The sequence below is a fragment of the Wyeomyia smithii genome, chromosome 2 (genome assembly GCF_029784165.1).
Source record: "Wyeomyia smithii strain HCP4-BCI-WySm-NY-G18 chromosome 2, ASM2978416v1, whole genome shotgun sequence".
Classification (NCBI taxonomy): domain Eukaryota; kingdom Metazoa; phylum Arthropoda; class Insecta; order Diptera; family Culicidae; genus Wyeomyia; species Wyeomyia smithii.
The window spans coordinates 92,710,836-92,731,036 of NC_073695.1; the positions used below are offsets into that span (position 1 = coordinate 92,710,836).

At 35.2% G+C, this 20,201-nt stretch overlaps 2 protein-coding genes and 2 long non-coding RNA genes across 5 annotated transcripts; 2 read left to right on the forward strand and 2 right to left on the reverse strand.

The window, feature by feature from the left end:
• Nucleotides 1-1,634: 1,634 nt before the first annotated feature.
• On the reverse strand, nt 1,635-15,056 carry LOC129724893 (acrosin-like). Of its 2 annotated transcripts, XM_055680171.1 has the most exons (5): nt 14,345-15,056; nt 11,898-12,101; nt 11,323-11,496; nt 2,126-2,240; nt 1,635-2,065 (listed from the first exon to the last, which is right to left on the reverse strand). In XM_055680171.1, exons 1-5 carry the CDS (start codon nt 14,880-14,882, stop codon nt 1,693-1,695), a joined length of 1,404 nt encoding a protein of 467 aa, XP_055536146.1. In that variant the 5' UTR covers nt 14,883-15,056; the 3' UTR covers nt 1,635-1,692. The 2 variants fall into 2 exon arrangements, with proteins under 2 accessions (XP_055536146.1, XP_055536147.1); XM_055680172.1 differs by lacking the exon at nt 11,898-12,101 and having other exon boundaries at nt 1,637-2,065.
• On the forward strand, nt 4,834-5,444 carry LOC129724900 (uncharacterized). Its single transcript, XR_008727979.1, has 3 exons — nt 4,834-4,991; nt 5,052-5,243; nt 5,299-5,444. It is a non-coding gene; the product is annotated as an uncharacterized LOC129724900 (long non-coding RNA).
• On the forward strand, nt 6,607-11,298 carry LOC129724901 (uncharacterized). The gene is made up of 4 exons (XR_008727980.1): nt 6,607-6,744; nt 7,812-7,893; nt 8,097-8,310; nt 9,757-11,298. It is a non-coding gene; the product is annotated as an uncharacterized LOC129724901 (long non-coding RNA).
• Nucleotides 15,057-15,069: 13 nt separating the features above from the next.
• On the reverse strand, nt 15,070-19,748 carry LOC129724899 (cytochrome b5). Its single transcript, XM_055680178.1, has 3 exons — nt 19,477-19,748; nt 17,859-18,052; nt 15,070-15,778 (listed from the first exon to the last, which is right to left on the reverse strand). Exons 1-3 carry the CDS (start codon nt 19,588-19,590, stop codon nt 15,700-15,702), a joined length of 387 nt encoding a protein of 128 aa, XP_055536153.1. The 5' UTR covers nt 19,591-19,748; the 3' UTR covers nt 15,070-15,699.
• Between the last annotated feature and the right edge of the window lie 453 nt (nt 19,749-20,201).

Consider the following 20,201-nt stretch of genomic DNA (forward strand, 5'->3'; position numbering starts at 1 on the left):
AAAAAAGTTACACATATACACACACATACATTAGGGTGGCAATGCGATGTATGGAAAAATCGAATTCAAATAACCGACCGTGTACATTTTATTCATTTGCCTAGAATAATAACCTGTGCAAAATTTCAGCTTAATCAGACATGATTTAGGGGTGCCTAAAAACGCTTTAAATTTCAGTGACCCTCGAAAATTAACGTTCCTAACAGGAAATTATGTTAAAGATGCATTAGATAAATGATTGAATGATTTACATGTGGTTTGGTGATGTTTATTTTAAATTTTGAACTAGATTTTTTATTGGGGATGTCTATTTTAGAGGGTCAAAACATTGAAACTTTGAACACTTTGAGGCACCCATAAATCATGTCCGATTGAGGTGAAATTTTACATAGATCATTTTTTTATGTCAATAAACAAAAAGTACATGGTCGGTGACATGACCATTTTCGCTGCCACCCTAATAAACATACATACAGAAAATGCTCAGTTCGTCGAACTGAGTCGAATGGTATATGACATTCAGCCATTGGGACCACTTTTATACCTTTGGTTTTGCCAGTTTTTGCTAAACCTTTCTAGGAGAAAGGCAAAAAAGTTTTTTTTTTACGATGTATATTTTTTTCGGAGACAAAATATCTATCCACAACTTTGCCCAAGACGTCACACCGATCAAATAAACCGTTCCGGCTCTTAAAGAAATTGTAGCCTTCAATACTTTTTTCATGAACCCTTTTCACAAACTAGTCATCATCCAAAACAAGCTCATGAGAATATCTGTGCAAAGTTTTAGTCGAATCAAAAATGACAATTACAAAAGTTTAATAAAATTGGGACATTTTTATGGATCGACAGAGACCGAAGAACTGAATAGTGATGGGTCGCGGCAGGACAATTCGAGACATATGGCGTCTCGGGAATCCATCCTGCTGGCCCGTCGACTGTTCACGGAAGCTTCAATAGTTTGGGCTCTAAGCTCTCATGCTACAATCAAACATAAATTTGGGACTCTTTGATTCGGATAGGGATTAGGTGCACGGCACATTTACAATTACTATTTTTCATATATTAAATCGTGTCTTATGGTTATAAACGGCTAAACACAACAAATTTTGAATTTTAATCTGTTTCAGATAGTAAAATCTTTGTTAATCTTAGTAAACTTCGAACATACATTTTCATTTTGTTGGTATTAAATATTATTTTCGCATAACTCATGACACTTTTGACATTACATCAAACAATTTTGTTGATTTTGTTAAGCTGTTATTACGCAGATCTCGGCTGAACTGGAGCTTAACAAGTTGTTATTGAACAAAATTGTTTTTCGGACGTGTCCCTCACAATCAAAATCGAATGAAATATTAAGTTGGCTTTGAATTACAAATTATATTATAAAAAAACAGAATGTTTTTTATAAAATAATGAATTATGACATTAAAACAATTACGATTGTTTTTTTCATGACTAGTCAGAGGTAAGTTCATGGTTCTTACAGTCTTCCATTGGCTCAAATTACTAGTAGTCCGTAGGGAATAGCCAGTCACGGATGTTTCTGTGAGACGCTCTGGTGAGTGAGGTTACTATGAGAATAAGGTCCATTATAGTTTTCGTTTTGAAAAACTGCGCAGGCTTTATTATGTCTTATAAAAACAATACAAAAATTTGCATACATACTATTATTTCAAAAACCAATTAAGTGTTCCTAATAACATCTTCTATCCATGGCAAATATTTGTTCAGATTGATTGCTTCGACCGTTTTCTGCCGTTCGTAAAAGTAGTCCCACGATTCACATTCCAGATCATCGTCTAGTAAACCAACGACACGGTTATGACTATCAGGCTTATTTTTTGTTATAACGATCGCATCTCCTGCCCTCGCAAATTGACCAGGATGCAGGTAGCGTGAACAATAGTATTTCACCTGCAGTGGATGGTTGACACGATACTGGACCCGAATGCCTTCTATGTGGATGAATGTGCCCGGGTGGGCGATGTAGGTTGTGAAGTCGTATAATCTGTTGCGTTTATCTCGCCATAAGCAGCTCAAAACCTTGTTAGGATCACTGCACAAATAAAATCGAATTTTTAATCGTTGACATCTAAATTAAAATTTCAGTCCTTACCTCGCATCCCTATCCAGCTCAATGAGTGTTACCTTATTTTCCCATTGTTCGTGATGGAATTTCAAGTCATTGAACCATTCAGAACTGCTAGAGCCATACGGAATGAAAATTCGACCTAAAATATACAGATAAAGATAAGAAAGACCGCGTATGTACCTGAAAAAGTGATTTCCGCATCAATAGTAAATCACTGAAAATCAAAAAAATATTATAAAAACACTCAGTTAGATTTGAAGTGCTAGAGGGGGATTTAAGTGCTTTGATATGGTAATTTATTATGTAACACTGGGTAAGGTATTGTAATCTAAATAAGTTCCACTTAGTTGACCTCCCGTTCGCCGAGGGGTCAAAAGCTTTTTAAAAAATGAAAATTTAATATTGTTATCAAGCTATATCTCAAAATTTTGCTCCGAAAATCTATACAAATAACACGTCTTTTTGCGGGAATCACCAAAGTGTTCATTTTGCGACCAAACAGGAGAAACGTCAGGTTTGACGACGAGTGTAAACAGTTAGTGAAGAAAAGAATGAAGCACGAACGAGAATGCTGCAACACCGAATGAGGGGGAACTTGGAGCGTTACTGGAGAAAATTCGGTTGAGAAATGGAAACAGAAGTGGCAGTAGATCTTGAAATGCGCGCGGATGACGATAGAAATACAGCCCCTGGCCTCCATTAAGTTTAAGAGGAGATCAGACGGCTGAAAACAACACAGTAGCTGGAGCTGACCAACTCCCTAGCGAGCTGTTGAAACACGGTGGAGATGTACTTGTTAAGGGGCCATCCACATACCACGTGGACAATTTTTTAACGATTTTAACCCCCTCGTGGACAACTGCCCATATAAATTCTAAACATTTTGTATGGACCGTGGACATCACCCAGACCCCCCCCCCCCCAAAGCTGTCCACGTGGTATGTGGATGGCCTCTAAGGCGCTACACTGGGTTATTGCCAAGATTTGTGAAAAGGGGGTAGTACCGAAGGAGTGGATGGAGGGTACCCCATCTACAAAAATGGCAACAAGCCAGCTACAACTACCGTGCAATCCCGTTACTGAATGCCGCCTATAAGGTATTCTTCCAGATTCTATGCCATCGACTATCACCGTTTGCGAGGGAGTTCGTGGGGCAATACAGGCGGGATTAATGGATGCCCGCGTCACCTCGGATCAAATATTCGCGATACACTCTCGAGTCCCTTCGAATTTCGAAGAAGGATACGGCAAGGTGATGGTATATGATACTTGCTATTTAACATCGCTTCGAGGGTGTGATACGTAGAGCTCAGGAGGTTTGTTCAGCTTTTTGGCTTCGCTGATGGCATTGATATTGAAGCACGAACCCTTGAGAAGATGACGGAAACGGACATCAGATTGAAGGCTGAAGCCGGGTGCCATAAACGTGTATAAGATTAAGTTTATAATAAAAAGAGGTTCCGGAGAAGACAGAGTCAACCTCCCACTGCGAATTCAGATTAGGAACACATTGATCACTTAGTGGGAGGCAAATTTGCGATCCTCTACACGGAGGAAAAACTACACTTCAAATTTTCATTGCTGGAAGCCAGCAAAATTTTGCTGATTTTTGGTGTGCAATCTGTTCAGCAAAATGAAATTTGCTGATTATTCAGTAATGCTCAATTGCATAAAAATGACAGATCGTTTGCTGCATGTTCAGTAAAACAAAATACAAATTGCTGATTGTCAGCTATGACAATTTGCTGTACATTCAGCAAAGCATAAATCAATTTACTGGTTAACCAGTTAGTTCAAGGGAACCATGTTTCCCTCAGGCACCAGCTTCCATCCGCCCATCGGATCATAGCCAAATTACTGTTGAACTAGAGATGTATGATTATCATTTCAACCTTTAAGTTCATCTAGCCCAACAGTGTTTTAGCTATGGTCCCATATCCGCTATCAGGAGCTTAGAGATGATCCCGTACCAGCTGCACAGCGATTTGGCGCGTTTTACTAATGTCAGCTTGACGTAAAATATTTTGACATATCAATTCTTTCGCTGGATTCCAGCAAACATTCATTTACTGTTTTCTGTTCAGCAAATAGATTTGCTGTATTTTTGCGAATCACTGAATCGATTACTGGTTTTCAGTGAATTTATCAATGAAATACTGGTTTACAGCAAAAATAAAATTACTGAACGAAATTCAGTAAACTGTAGAACTGAATTACAGTAAACTTTTGAAAAAAAATGCTGTGGTTCAGTAAACAAGTGATTTGCTGATACACTTTCAGCAATGTACTTTGCTGAACCATAAAGAGAATTTTTGGTGTGTAACTTGTTTGTTTTCAACATATTTTTGGTTGATGTATGAACGAAAAAATATTGTTGCTTCAAATTAGGATTGTATGATTACAAATTATTATTCTAGTTTGAAACTAATCTAATCAGCCGTTTCAAATTAAGTGCACAGTTTTTGTTGAATCGATATTGAATGTTTATTGTTATTACCTAAGAATTTGTTTATTTTGAATTGAAATTAATTTTGATACAACAATGAAACGGTGTTTTTCAATCTGTTGTAAATAATATCTTTTTTCAGATTAAAACAAACCGTCATTGTTGTTTGTTTTCATTTGGCTTTGTAAGTTACCGATACTAAAATACTCGATATCTTGAAAAAAAAAATCGATACCAAAATTTACGATCTTAATATCGTCCATCTCTATCTGTCATAACTCAACGTGTTTTTCGGTTTTTCCTGCCTTTTCACAGCGACTTGTGGTGAGTGTAAAAAAATCCTGCCCGGGCTCAATACGACGTAATTTTGCTGGTGTTATTGGTAACTCTAGTGCGTGCCGTTTAACTACACGGATAAAACCAGATATCGACATCATCAGTGGGGTAAGTTTTTTTTTCTCTGCGAGCTTGTTTCTTTTTCTCAAATCATCTACTGTTCTGCAGTTACGCAGTCTTGCACAATGTCAGAATCGTTTCCATCGGATGTTCCAAAACATGATGATATCAGTAACAATCAGAATCTTGACATAGAATATTTGGATGCCGATTCGCGATTCATTCACTGGGCTGACAATGAAATTATACAATTGCTACAGTCGTTCAAAGCATCAACGGAAGTTGTTCAGAAGTTCGTGGGTAAGAGTTTGTAAAAGCATTGTTCCTACAAAAACTTACTAAAATTTTATTACAGTCAACGAATACAGTATTATGTAATATAGAGAAGCATAAATCTAATGTAGCAAACATAAACGTTTTGCACAACAGATCAAACATTACGGAATATTCACGTATGTGCAATTATTACAATGTCAATATAGATATGGAAGATGTAATGATTAGGATATGAATAAATATTTTGAAAATTGCACGATGAAAATTTTTAATATGGAAAATGTTGAGAAATAAAAATAAGCAAAACTTTGTTCAAAATAATCAAAAATTTTGGTTATTATTAACAAAAAATGTCAATTATAAACAACAAAATTGATTATTTCCAACCAAATTTTGTTTTCTTAAAAAAATGCTTTGGTTAAAACTACCATAGTTTTTATTTGTAGTTAACGGTGGTCAAAAATATAAACTTTTTTTGTTTGGATCAACCATGTATTTTGTTGAAACAATCTGCACTTGCTAGTTTATTATAAAACGAATAATTTATTTATTTCAAACAGCCGCTATGGTGATGTTACCCAAAAGTTTGTTTGTCGCTGTTTGAAACTAAGAATCTGTTTGAGTTAACATGAAATTTGGTTGTTTTTACCAATTTTTTTTCTCCGTGTAATGCTGGACACTATGTGATAGCAAAGAATCACCATGAGTGAGGTTATTGTTAGGTTAACTATAGATTAAGAAGCTTACTGATGCTGTCAAACCCTAACCAAATGGACGGTGCTAGATTGCCTTTATATGGAACACTCGTACCGTCTTGTTTTAAAATGATCACCGGTAAGTATCTTGTCGGTTTTTGTTGTGTACACTATAAAAAAATGTCACGATTACTTCAAGTGTTTTTGCACTTTACTCAATTCGTCACATCACACTGCAAGTTGAAGTGATTTAGTGTTGATTTCTCGATGATTAACACTTTCCAATGAAATGATTTTGTGCGAATTCAATAGCAAATCACTTTACTTCGACGTGATTTTTATTTACAGTGTACAGTTTTCATACACAGAGAAAAATTAACTGTTATTATTAACCTTACACCCATGGTCAATTTAACAATAACCGAATATTGTAGCTATTACCATGATAATTGTCACCTTGAAATAATTCATAGTTAAAAATACCATGATAGTGAGCAAAGCAGTAACAATCTGCATTGTCAACACTACTCACTCGTAGTGATCATAGCGACCATGTTTTAACTGGTGATCAGAACTATCGGTATTTTCATTACAATTAGATTACGAGTTAAATATACACGTTAATATGGTCATCCGAAAGAACGTGTAATATTTTTCGAGCAGCTCATTTTTTTGTTTTTTTTTCATCCTAACACGACACAAAAAGACAACTTGGTGATTGTGTTGGATTGTTAATTTTCTATTTTGAGCCATTTAGAGAAAAATTTTCGGTTTAAAGTGAAGTGATTTGAAGTATTCAACGGGTTTAAATTATTTGAACGAAGTTTCAGGTAAGTGCTTGATATTAAATGAAACGAAAATGTGTATGTTTGCGTTTGTCGGTCGGTTTTAGTTAATCTAAATTGTTATATTTAATGATTTTAATTATGTGTACATACCATGTAATTTGTAATCACGTTTGCGATAAGATTAAGAAACATGTTTACTACACAGATTTGTTTGCTTCTGGATGGTGGATTTTTTTTTGCTGATCCCATGTCACAAAAATAGTGGTTAGCGATGTCGATCGACTAGCTCTCCCAAACGGTTGTGATATCAGGTTCGATTCCCGATCAGGTCGGGGATTTCTTCAAGCTGGAAATCGTCTCGACTCAGCACAGGGGCACGGTTTATCGTTGTACTTATCCTTTAACAGCGATATTTTTTATGTCACAAAATTAGACTCAGAAATGAAAATGGGGTCTACTACGAAAGGCTGAAACTCAAAAGGCTGAAACACGAAAGGCTGAAATTCGAAAGGCTGAAATCACGAAAGGCTGAAAACTACATAAGGCTGAAAACACGAAAGGCTGAATCAAGAAAAGCTGAAAATCATAAGGCTGAAATTCACAAAGTTCATTTCTAAAAAAACACTCGCGGCCTACGGCCGACTCGATTGTCCGAGATGTATGCTGTTCTTACTCGCTATCGCTCGTTCGGACTAAACTAGGGGATCACCCCTACGAGTCAGTAGACCTAGGAAAACGAACGAACCTATACAGGGGTGATTTCTGCGGGGGGCTTATTTTTTCTTGGCACTAAAATCATCGATACTTACTGATAAAACATGACAGTAGATTCTAGGCATATCAATGTAATATGTGTTTATTTCTTGTTATGTCTTGTTATGTTTTATAATGTTTTTCGATAAGTTCGATATAATCAAATTATTGACAAAAGTATTTCGTGCATTTATGTGCTTGAAGTTTGAAGTCGGTTTTTGCACACGAGTTTTTTCAGGATAGCAATTGTTATTTTTAAACTGTATTTTTTTAGAGAGCTCTACTTTTTTGTTGCAATTTTTAATAATTACAATTTCATTCTCACATTTATGTGTTGTTTATTTGCTTTTCTTCAGATTGATGCAGATGCACTAAGTTTTTATTATACGCTAAACAGGCAACTCTCAAAAACAGGAATAGCTCAAATTTATTGAACAGGTTAGTATGAGTAAAAATGTTTGTACAATAATAATGCGCCTTTACACAAAAAATTGTGGCGTAAGGGTTCGTAGAATGTAGATTTGTAGAAATTATTTTTTTGGATGGGGAAATTCTGTGAATATGACGAAAATATAAAACTCCCCTTTTTGGAAAAACATGCATGCACCAATCTTACTTGAATATAATTTTTTACCTTACAGATTATCGACATATCGTTGTTTGCATGTTACTCCAAGCCGTGCTCAAGCTAGAGAGACGCTCTGCCAATAAACCACCGACCATTCTTCAAGCCTAAAGCGACGTGTGCTCTATCAACCGTTTTGAGGAGGAACTCTTGAACGTGGGGACAGCACTGCAGCGAGAGTCAAACAAAGTACAGAAACCTATGCCACCACAGATTTGAAAGACGTTCAAGTGAGTAAAAGTAGTCAGTAAAAATCGCGTGAAAAGCCGCGTAATTCGAAAATACGCGTAAAGAAAACCGCGTTTATTAAAAAAAACCGATGATGGACGTTAGCAAAAAAAAAAAACCGCGTTAGTTAAAAAATTCTCGTAAAAACCGCGTTAATTTGAAAATCCGCGTAGAATAACCTCTTAAAAACCGCGTCAAAAAATCTAACTAATATAATTTTATGGATTTGTCTGCATACGAAAAACTTTGATAGTACTTAATTTTTTTTAAACGATATTTAAATTATGTTTTAAACCAAGCTCTCATTTTGAATAACGATAAGACACCTGGATGTCTTTTAAACAAATTGATTCAAATATGCAAACCGTAATGTTCTTCGCATCGTTTTCGAGTCAATAATGCAAACCTAAATACAGTCAGGCTTTTTCTACGCGGTTTCTTACGAAGTTTTTTACGTGGATTTTCGAATTAAAGCGATTTTTTACGAAGTACGTATCTCCCGCGTAAAAAAACTGACTATATTTTCATATTAACTGCTATCTAAGACGTACCGTTGAATTGGTAAAACTACTTAAGGAGTACGGTTATTCTGAGCCATTTTCATTCGTTTTTAAATTGTTTCTCGAAGCTCTGGCAAAAACCGATCTTCGAAAGGTATCAAAATTGTTGTGAAATATAAAAGTTTTTTACGAGAATAGTGCGCAATATTTAGGACGTTTATTGAGTTTTTTCCAGATACCGTTGAATTTTCTTAGAACTGTGTATATTTTTCTTCGCTAGATAAGTTATGGTACAGTTTATGTCGAAAGATGCTATTAAAAATTAAAGTCCTCAATTTTTAGTCTTTTTGAGAAAAATAATGTTGATGTCATACACAGTGCTATCGTTAGTGTTTAGCAATTCATTCGTCCTTATTCGAAACGTTACACTCATGCACCACGTTGTGAGCTCACTAACTTATTTTCGTAAAATAGTTTTTGTTTTTGCTAATAGGTGTGCACGCTTGCTTAACACGAGCGGCATTACTGATGGTTTTTGTCTTTGAAAATGAATATGCATGCTTGCTTAAAGCGGCACTAGCGACATTATTGCCCACTAAGCAAAATTTCGAAATTATCTTATTTTTCTGGTCGATAAAATTGTCATCGAGTGGCACGTCTGTTTGTGGCACATATGTCATACATGCATTATTTATATACCTTTGCGATACACTCATTCGGTGTTAACTCTGATTTTGAAATTCAATCGATTTTCCAAATCTTGTGGGACTTGTTTTGCAATAATGCAGTTGTACCAGCTTTACTCCCTATTTATAATGCAGCAACATGTACATTTCATATAACATATAAATACATTACGTATACATCACACACTTACACGTACATTACAAAGATTACATATTGCAAGGTTAAAAGAATATTATTAGCTGTTTTTCTTTTCGTTTCCAGGTTATCGAATCTGCACATCATCTTTGTTGATTTGGAATGGATCTGCATACAGGCTAAGGCAACATAACGCGATTATCGAGTACGACGTGTTAGAGGAGCTACATGAGGATATTCAGACAATGAGTAGAACTAATAAATTTGTCAATACGCCTAGTCCAGTAGTATTAGGGAGCATGCATAAATGACGTAGTTTTTTTTGTACATTTTGTTGACCTCCCCCCTTTCCTATCGTAGCATTTCGTCACAAAACAGCGCCCCCATCCCCCCCTTTCCCCTTCGAAATCTACGTCATTTTTTAATGTTCCCTTATCAGATTGATCAGATCAGACTCAAGTAGCATATGTAAATAACGAAAAAAAAATTTTGAAGATCAGAAAAACAGTAGAAGTAAGATTATAAATTTTGCTCTTGAAGGCTTCTTAGAAAATTTCGCTTGTCCTCTAGTTGGATTAGTTATAATATCAAACAATACCTGCAAATCGTAGAAGATATATTTCAGGGCATGTATTGAATAGCTATAATTTATTTATACTGTAGATGAATATTGTCAATAGATTTGTTTCAAATTCAACGATTCACGAGTCTTGCATTTTTTGTAGATATTTCCACTTTTGTTATAGTTACCATACAGTGCAAATAAAATTAGATGTTAGAGTTGTCAGCCCCCCAAAATGATAAAAAAATTCTTCGTAAGGAAATCTATTCTATATTTCGAAAATAATTTTTCATATCAAAAATTTTGTACACTTCGATCAGTATTTCTCGTATCAAAATTTTTGTACTCGCATTAAACTGTATTGTTTGAACAAAATTCAGACTAGATGGACAAAAATTTAACATAAATATTCGTCTGAATTCTGCTCAAATGCTACAGTTTAATCCGAGAACAAAAAAAAATGATAAGAACAATGCTGATCAAGGTGTAGAATAGATTTGCTTACGGAGAAATTGTCGTTTTTACTATTTTAGAGGTCACCTCGACCTGGTTGGATCGGTGGTTTTCAACCCACCATTAAATTTGGTTCAGACAACAAGCACATAGTCAAAACAACCAGTTTTCATGTTCGCATCTGAAAATGACTATTCTCTTGTTATACGAACAATAAGAAGGATGGTTCATAATGAACTAGAAATGGTCATTGTGACAGCTTCATAGTAAAAATAAAACATGGTCATTTGAGCCATACATGGTCGATTCTACCATTTGCTTTTTCAACTTGGTTCTGTTGTAATAACTAGAAAATTGTTATCTTGACCATATAGAATAGTCGGTTGAAAACCACCGATCAAATCTGCTCATGCTGACCCCTAAAATAGTAAAAATTACCATGTTTTTTTTCTGTGTGTAGGGACCAATTATAGAAGACAAAATGTTTTAGGGAACGTGAGTGAAACTAGGCTGGTGACTGAATTGATTCACGTACGAGTCGAATAGTTTACTCAGACGAGCTACTCGTCTAAAATCCCATGGTAGAGTCTGAACTGATCATTTAGGTAAATGTGGAAATATGCTCCAAAATAGATTCAGGGTTCGGATATTTATGTAGAATGTGAATCATTCCATACCTGTATTTTTAGCACATTTCATAGTAGCTAGCACGAATCGGGGACTAATAAGAATTCCATGGCATACGGTTCTCGAAGATGACCGTTCAAGTCCAACAAGGCTTACTGTTGGTTGGGAGCTTCTGAGTGAATCGGCAAGTGCTGGTTCATCTCTTATGTGATGATCGTTACATCCTGTGAAATATTATATATATAACTAAATAAATATATATATATATATATATATATATATATATATATATATATATATATATATATATATATATATATATATATATATATATATATATATATATATATATATATATATATATATATATATATATATATATATATATATATATATTTATATTTATATTTATGTATTTATTAGTGCTTGAGCGGGCTTTCGAAGACACGAAAAAAAACCAGATATTCGGATATCCGACTATTCAAGTATTTGTTTTCGGATAGAATTCGTTCACCTATCCGTAATCCGATCTGCGGATCACGAATATATCCGGTCAAAAGTCCCAGCACTAATATATGTATATGTATGTGTGTGTGTGCGTGTTTTTATATATTGATATACTAACTGATATTGCCAATGCTGGGGTATGCGTGATATTTCATGATTTGATTTATCCACGTTACGTACTTTCGTAATGATACTGCACCAATGTAGGCAATTTTTTCTTTGGTGTAGCCTGCAGCGTACATTTGAATACCAACTATGAACCATTTTCCATCGGAATTTATAAACAAACCACTACCAGCATCCAAAATGTACTTGTAGATTCCTGTAAATTACAATAAATTTCACCCATGACATGAGTAATGAGAATCATATAAAATAAAATGACCAGATCATCAAAATTCTAACGCTAAGCCGCTAACCGGAAAATTTAGCACGATAATCGATAAACGCTAAATCCACATTAGCGGAACTCTCGCTAATCGCTAACTTATTAATATGAAAATAGTAACATCGCTATAATTATTGCTCGTGTCTTGTAAGTTTTGGACCACTTTGATCTTTTGTGGCAAAACAAACGAAAACAATTACTTTTTAGAGCTGTTTACAATAAGGGACGATCCATTAATGATGTCACGCAAAATTTGGAAAAAATTAACTCCCCCCCTCCCCCTTGTCACAAGTTGTCACAACTTCCTTAAAACCCTCCCCCTCCCTTAATTACGTCATGTTTTTATATCCCCCTCCCCCTTTTTTGGTGATAATTGATTGAAATCGAGAAATTTGTTAGGAATGTATTTTTTCTTAATAAGAACGATTTTACTGAAAGAAAAACTGAAACTAAAAGGAAAAGAAGATTATAAGAGATAACTGGAAAAAGCGTTTAGTTCTTAGTTCAAGGATGCTGCTGATGGAGTCGCATATCGACGACATAGAAAGCCGAGGCATTAACTGCAGCATTATTGCTGATTTTTTAAAAACCATCAATATTTAGTTCCTTTTCTTCAATCAATTCGCAATCCATATATTCTCCACATGTTACAATAACCAAGCATTTTTATTTACGTTTTGTCACAATTTTTGTATTGATTGGATTGAGAGATACTAAAAATTAATGAAATCGCGCTGTCATTCATATATGAACATGCACGGTGAAACGGAATTAATAAACATTATTTAAAAAATTGTCATTTATTTTATCTAAAGCAAATCTTAGCAAGCAACTATAAATGAATGATGCAAATATTATAAATAGTTCTGAGTTGATCTCTGTGGTTAGGTATGTGACTTTTTTATTTATTTATTTTGGTTGAAATGTGATGTCACACTCAAGCTAACCCACCCTTCCCCATATGTCACAAAATGTCACAATGTTTGAAACCCCCTCCTCCCTAAACGCGTGACATCATAAATGAATGGTCCCTAAGAGGTTCACAAAACGGTGTTCATACTTGATTTTGTAAAATCGAGGAGTCATAATTTCAAGCGCATTGCAATTTACAAAAGTTCTTGGTGTGCCGAAAATTCGATCTAGATCTTGAGCTTATACGATAACTGGAACTCCATTCTAGGAAAAAAAAGACTGACTTGCACTTGTGTCGTAAAGAGAGGAACTCTCTAGACAATTAAGACAATTAAACGTTGTTTGAATGAAACATACGTTCCAAAAGCAACTTTCGCAATAAAGTATGTTCATCTTTCGAAGCAATTTATATACGCCATTTCAGCAATTCACAGTTTTCCTAAATAGTTTTATTGTCACTTCACTACAAAATTTAGCGAATTAGCGATTAGCGTTTCGAAGGCCAACATTTTAGCGACGCTAACAGTTTTGCTAACTAGCTCAAAAATTAGCGAAATCGCTAACTGAATATTAGCGTCGCTAATAGGGTCCTAAAGCTATACCGGTTTTAATATATCATTCGAAAAAGCCGCGTTTTCTGAGCAAAACGTGATTTTTAAAAAACGTTTATCGTTTTCCTTTGATTTTTAAATGAATAATAAAAAAACTGCTCGAAAGGTCTAAGATGACGTTTCGCCCATGTACGGTATATGAGAGAACTGTCATTTTAGGCATTTCGAGCAGATTTTTATCCTTCATTTATAAACAAAGGAAAATGCTAAACATTTTTTAAAAATCACGTTTCGCTCAGAAAATTGCACTCTTCCAGCTGATATATAAAAATCAGGAAACCGTTTAAAACTTAAGGACCCCATTAGCGGAATGGTGCCCACCTCTGCGAAACGGTAAAAAAATATTAATTTTACAATGTTTTTATACTGAACCAAATTTCTATTACATGATATTTGCATTAAGAGCAGCGAATGACCGAATTGTTCGTTTTTCCATTCGAAATAGGTACATACAGATCTGGTATCATTGTTACACGCTGCTCCGGTGAGAAAATTTGGCGCCCCAATTTTATCGAAATTTCCCCTGTTTCAATAAAATTGGGGCGCCAAATTTTCTCACCGTACGGGTCACCTTAGGTGAATGCGGAACATATCGTGGGACGTATTTGATAGCAGGACATCACTCACTTAAATTTTTATTGAATATATTGATACCTTTGAACGTTCCGAGACAAACAGCCCCCTCGTATGATAATTGAAACACTTTTAAGGTATTATTGAGACAGGTGCGTTCATCGACAATTTCCAATGTTTGGTTTCCCAGTGAGGGGACGATAACATCCTTCAACTTCCATTCATCGTTTTCGGGCCAAAGACAAGCAGCTCCTACTAAGGCATTATATAATACATCGCGATCCATCAGTATTAACACCACATCGTTTTCTAACGTTTCGACATTGAACTCGTTGGGGTGATACGAGATTTCAATGGATCGCTCTTCGCCATCCTGTATCAAAATCCATAACTCATTGGTGCTGATTTGGTAGCCGTTTAGATCGAACAGACAATGTGCCACCGTAAGCACAAATCGACTGTTCAATAAGGTTGCCCCGCATAATACTGAATTCTGGACTGGATTCGTATGTATGATCCGTGCGTACCACTTCCAACTAGAATCCGACCGTTCACCACAATTTTCAGCTGCATGTGTTGGAATAAACCCTAGCAAAAATGCTGCTAGAACAAATAGCATCGCACTTCTTATCTCTTGGGAGGCTTTTTTCGAACTACCTTCTCACTCACGTACTACATGAGGTTAGCTACAATTAGAATAGTTGCATGACAAATCAAAATTATAAAATCATCAGTGCGGTCATCCCGAAAGGCTATCGGGCTGAACTGAAACAGGATTTTTGTGATATATTTAGTAAAATTAGTACTTATACGTATAAATACAAGTATAATTTCATGTTACCCTGAATCAAATATCCGCAACATTCTCAAATATTTAAAAGAAGATAGTTGAACAATTCATAAAACTTAAACAATTGGTGCAACCAATATGTATCCCATAGCACTGAATTATAGAAATAAATCACTAATGTGTTCAAATGATTTCATTGACATGCTGTCTCTTGTATATAAAAAACTATGACCCACGAGCATTACTAACTACAGTTTTATAGCATTATGAAAGTTTTGTTTACATCTATGTGTGTTGCATTCATCTGAAAACTCTATTCAGTAATAATTCGCATATGAATTTAGGTCATCTTTTTAACATTTAACTTAATGTGTTGTTTCAGCACTCCGTTTCGGTTCTGTGATCTTCTAATTTACGTCGTCAGGTTGTAAATTTTATCGAATTTCAAGTCATCAAGAAGGAAACATACTTAGCTTCAAATGCAAAAGTTGCTTAGCTTAAAAAATATTCAGTAGAAATTTGCTTCCGATTGTTGCGTGTGTAAAGAGCGTCACTTTTCCTGTTACTGAACTGTGTTGCATTTGGAATGAAGGAAAATTTCGGCACGACTTGATCCACCTGATAGGAAAACTGTCCTCAAGAACGATTACTGAGTGAAGTAGAACCGGTATATAATGGTTGCCAGAAGACCAAGTATCAACGGGACGATCCAAGATTTGAACGAGCTGCGAAAAATAAAGCATGGATAAGTTCACTAAAAAATGTTTCTTAACATCTACTGTTATGTTATATTTTCAGACAATCAGTACTTCGAGACTTTAAGATATAATTTAAATTTGTTTCAACTTTTTCATCGGTAACATGGTGTTAGAAGGTTCAATGCTTCAAGAGTTATTTCACACTTATTTTCCGAAGTTGCAGATAAGATTCAAAACTAAATAGCAAAAATGTTAACTGTGTGAATAACATATCCTTAAAAAGCCCTATAGTGGCACTGACTGTTATTTAATTTTATATCCTTAAACTATTTATGACGCCTAGGAACTAATATTACAGAGCTCTTTTGAGGAAATCAAAAATCGGTATATCCCATAACTATATAAGTTTTAAGTTGTAAACGTAGGCAATATATGTGATTTTTTTCGAGGATGCGAAAAATGATCACGGGCTGAGGATGTGATTTAGACTTAGAAAAAAATTCCTTCGTCCAGACGGGACACGAACCCGCAATCTCCGGTATGGTGTTTTGGCCAATTAAACTACTGGGAGAGGTAGTTTCCCCTGAGACCAAAATCGATCATCCTTCACTATTGCACCATGCTCCGCACACGCCTCGATCAACCACACATACTGCCTTGTGGAAGTTATTTTTGTAACTGAACGATACCCTGCTCTCGCACTTGTAGCGACTTACTATATCTGATGGAGAGAGAGGACTTGGTTCGCTACCCTCCCTACAAATGATTCAAAGTATTGCCCATCGCTAGCTACAACTTTGTCCCACCTTTCTGGTAGAGCTCGAATACCGTTACGACGTCTTTCGAGGCTATCCATGAATCAAGCCAATTTTTGATGTCTTCATATAAATACAACTGTTGGTTAGCCAAACCATGTGCCATTGAACAGAGCAAGGAATAATCGGGCAGAACAGTATCATTCCCCAGATATTGTGCCGTCCGAATACATATTAACTTTGGAGGTTTAGAACTTCCTATTTGAAAGCTTCTATGTGAGCTTTACCGACTTTGGCAGCATGGGACCAAGTGTTGTCTTGCAGTTGAAGTAGAATTAGTTTTTCGTACCTCTGCTCGTATTGCGGCTGTTTTTCGCTAAGTTTGACGTAGAAACATGTCCGGGCAGTTCCCATGACTTTTTTTTGGTTGCTGTAATGGACCCATTTATCATCCTCCAGCAGTTGTTCACTGGCGAAAATACGATGCTACGGCATACGATCAATTCATTTCTCTAACAGAAATTTCAAAAAGATAGACGCTTCATGGCAGCAAAGTTGTGGTTATAAAACCACATGCCATGTTCAATTTAACAGCTTCGCAAATGTTGGTGGAGAGTTGAGTTGAAGTTCTATGGGGTCCTAAAGTTTTAAACGGTTTCCTGATTTTTATATATCAACTGGAAGAGTGCAATTTTCTGAGCAAAACGTGATTTTAAAAAAATGTTTAGCATTTTCCTTTGATTTTTAAATGAAGGATAAAAATCTGCTCGAAGTGCCTAAAATGACAGTTCTCTCATATACCGTACATGGGCAAAACGTCATCTTAGACCTTTCGAGCAGTTTTTTTATTATTCATTTAAAAATCAAAGGAAAACGATAAACGTTTTTTAAAAATCACGTTTTGCTCAGAAAACGCGGCTTTTTCGAATGATATATAAAAACCGGTATAGCTTCAGGACCCTATTCATCATGCCATTTGTGGTATAGCAAGGGAGCATAAACACCATTAACGACCAACGGTTTTTAAAATAATATAGTTTAGTCTGGTTGATTTTTTAAATTGCTTTTTAATAGGGTGTCGGCTCTATTATCACCTCTATTATGATATCCTAGAGCGTTAATTTCTTGCATGATGGTTCTTTATTTTGTAGAGCAACTTACTGCAAAAGATTTGTTCTCTAAGACTTTATTTGCCCGAGGGAATACGATAGGCAAACCTGACGATAACAGATTTGAATTGAAAAATTTTCAAAAAAAAAAATCAAAGAACAGAGTATTAACAATGCATAGGTACAAGAGCAAATGTCAGCATGTTCATCATTATTTCAAATAAAACTGCCATGTTCACTTACTTATCATCTTTTTGATCGGTATTCCAGTCTGGTTCCTTTTTTACCGGAGTTTGCTTCCGTTCGGATTCGATCAGTTCACCGACCTTGAACTTTTTCATCATTTCGCGTGCATCTGTGCTATGACCAACATCTTCGAACGCTTCTGTGGCCTCCTTACCGGCTTGTTCTAGAAGCACTTCTTCTCCACCGGGGTGCTGAAATATTATTGATAACACTATCTGTATAGTAAATTCGTAATGTCATACACGATATCTTATTTGTTAACTCGTACTGATAGGCATACATGGAGTGTAAAAAATACTTGTCATCCCAGCATGAATTGGTGATAACCTAAATTGAAACGTAGTCTGAGCATTTAAAATAAGATAGAAGCTTCAAGATAGAATATGCAATGAATTCCTAAAAAGCTTAAGTTTACACGCACCTAACATACAAAAAATTTTAGTCAATAACAATTAAAAGTGATATTGTGATTAGATTGTTGTAATTGTTAGTATACCATTGCTTATGCTGCACTGAAGCAAATTTCGAATTATTCAGCGATTGCAAATAAAATACACGCTATCTCTATACACACTAACACCATGATAGAGTAGACATTGAATCAAATCTCACTTAGTCATGCTATTCTGCTCATCTTGTACTGATGTAGCTGCCACTTTTTGTATAGGCATATTTTAATGCTAAATTGTGCGATCATACAAAATCTATCAATTTGGAGCTCATATCAATGTTATGCTAATGATTAGATTGACAAAAACAATCATTGGAAGCATCCTTTATTATGATAATATATATCTCCTTCGGTCAATGATAAAATTTCAACAAAACGACAATGAATTTTAAATAGGAGACATTTTTCTATTATTGTAGACAAAAAACCTCATTAGCAAAAGTTAGCAAAAGGTAGTTGATTGCACTTGAACAGCACATTCACATAGTACATGCAATTAGTTCAAAAAGTAAAATCAAACTCTATTCACAGTTAGCTGCACTCGTAAAAGCGAGTAGATTAAGAAATAATGGTTATTGCACTTTTTTCGCAGTTATAAAGCGTGCAGACGTTAACTTGAACTTGACTCATGCAACGTTTGCAATTTGAATCAATTTTTCATTTTTAACATGAATTTAGCGCTACAGTTTCTATATCTAGCACGTCTCACTTAACTTTAATAGAACATCACAAATGATACTTGTTGATTTCGCTAATGACCTTGAACCCTGTTGATAGTATCAAACATCGAAACATAGGCGTAGAGGGTCTACTTGTGTAGAAAGGAGAATAACTTTTCTAAAACAACTGAGAGTTCACTGGCATATTTCTTGTATAGTGAAACCTCCTAGGCAAAGCGGATACCATCGTATATATTACATTAAGCGAAAAGCAGTACATAATCGTTTGCATTTATTACGTAAGAATTCACACCCAGAGACCCTCCGCAGGTCTTATATTAGACAAACTTGATTAGATTATCGCTGGATATAACTTATCAGAATATAACCTCTATCTTTGCAAACGAAAAGCAGTGCTAGAAACGTCAGCCTGCATGAAAAGTACACGTTGTACTTGCTAACTGGCAGCGCATTTTCTCTATGAACAATTTAAAAACCTCCTTACCTCATTGAGGAATTCTGTAACATCGTATACGTTGTTGTGAATCACGATCCAGGTAGACTTGTTTGTATTATGTGCTTTAATTTCTGCGAGCGAGTATGTTTTCACCTCCGTCATTATAAATATGTCACTTTTCAAAGAAATATTGCAGATAATGATAGCGACCGTGACACAGGCACTTTTCTGTTGCTGAAGACTAAAGCAAATAACAACTTTTAAGCAACTCTCAACACTCTTCCTTGGACTGTCAATGCGAAACTGTCGAATGGGACATGGGAGAAGAGAAGTTACATTCTTTTATTTGCTGAAAGGTGTTTTAACAGTGCTACCAAAGTTTACCGAAAAGTTAATTGTTCAAAGTATGTATATGTTATTTAGATTATTTGTAGATTCTTTAATTAAAAATCTTTTTTATCTAAAGGGTATGCCTTAGAATATTAGAATATATTGTAATTGAATACAATCTGCCAGATTACAACATACTAGCATAAACATTACACTGCACACTAAAATATACTGTCTGTTGATGGCTTCACTGTTGATCACCTCACTCTTTTGCTCGTTTATTAGGCCTTTTGAAACACAATAGTAACGCACGTTACTTTAATCACATTAAATTATTGTTTAGTTTACTTTGAAGTAGTCTTCTCGTTGTCAGTGCTGTTTTGTTTATAAACTACGATTTAAAAATCGTAAAAAAACGCTGTAGTTGTAATTCCTATACAATT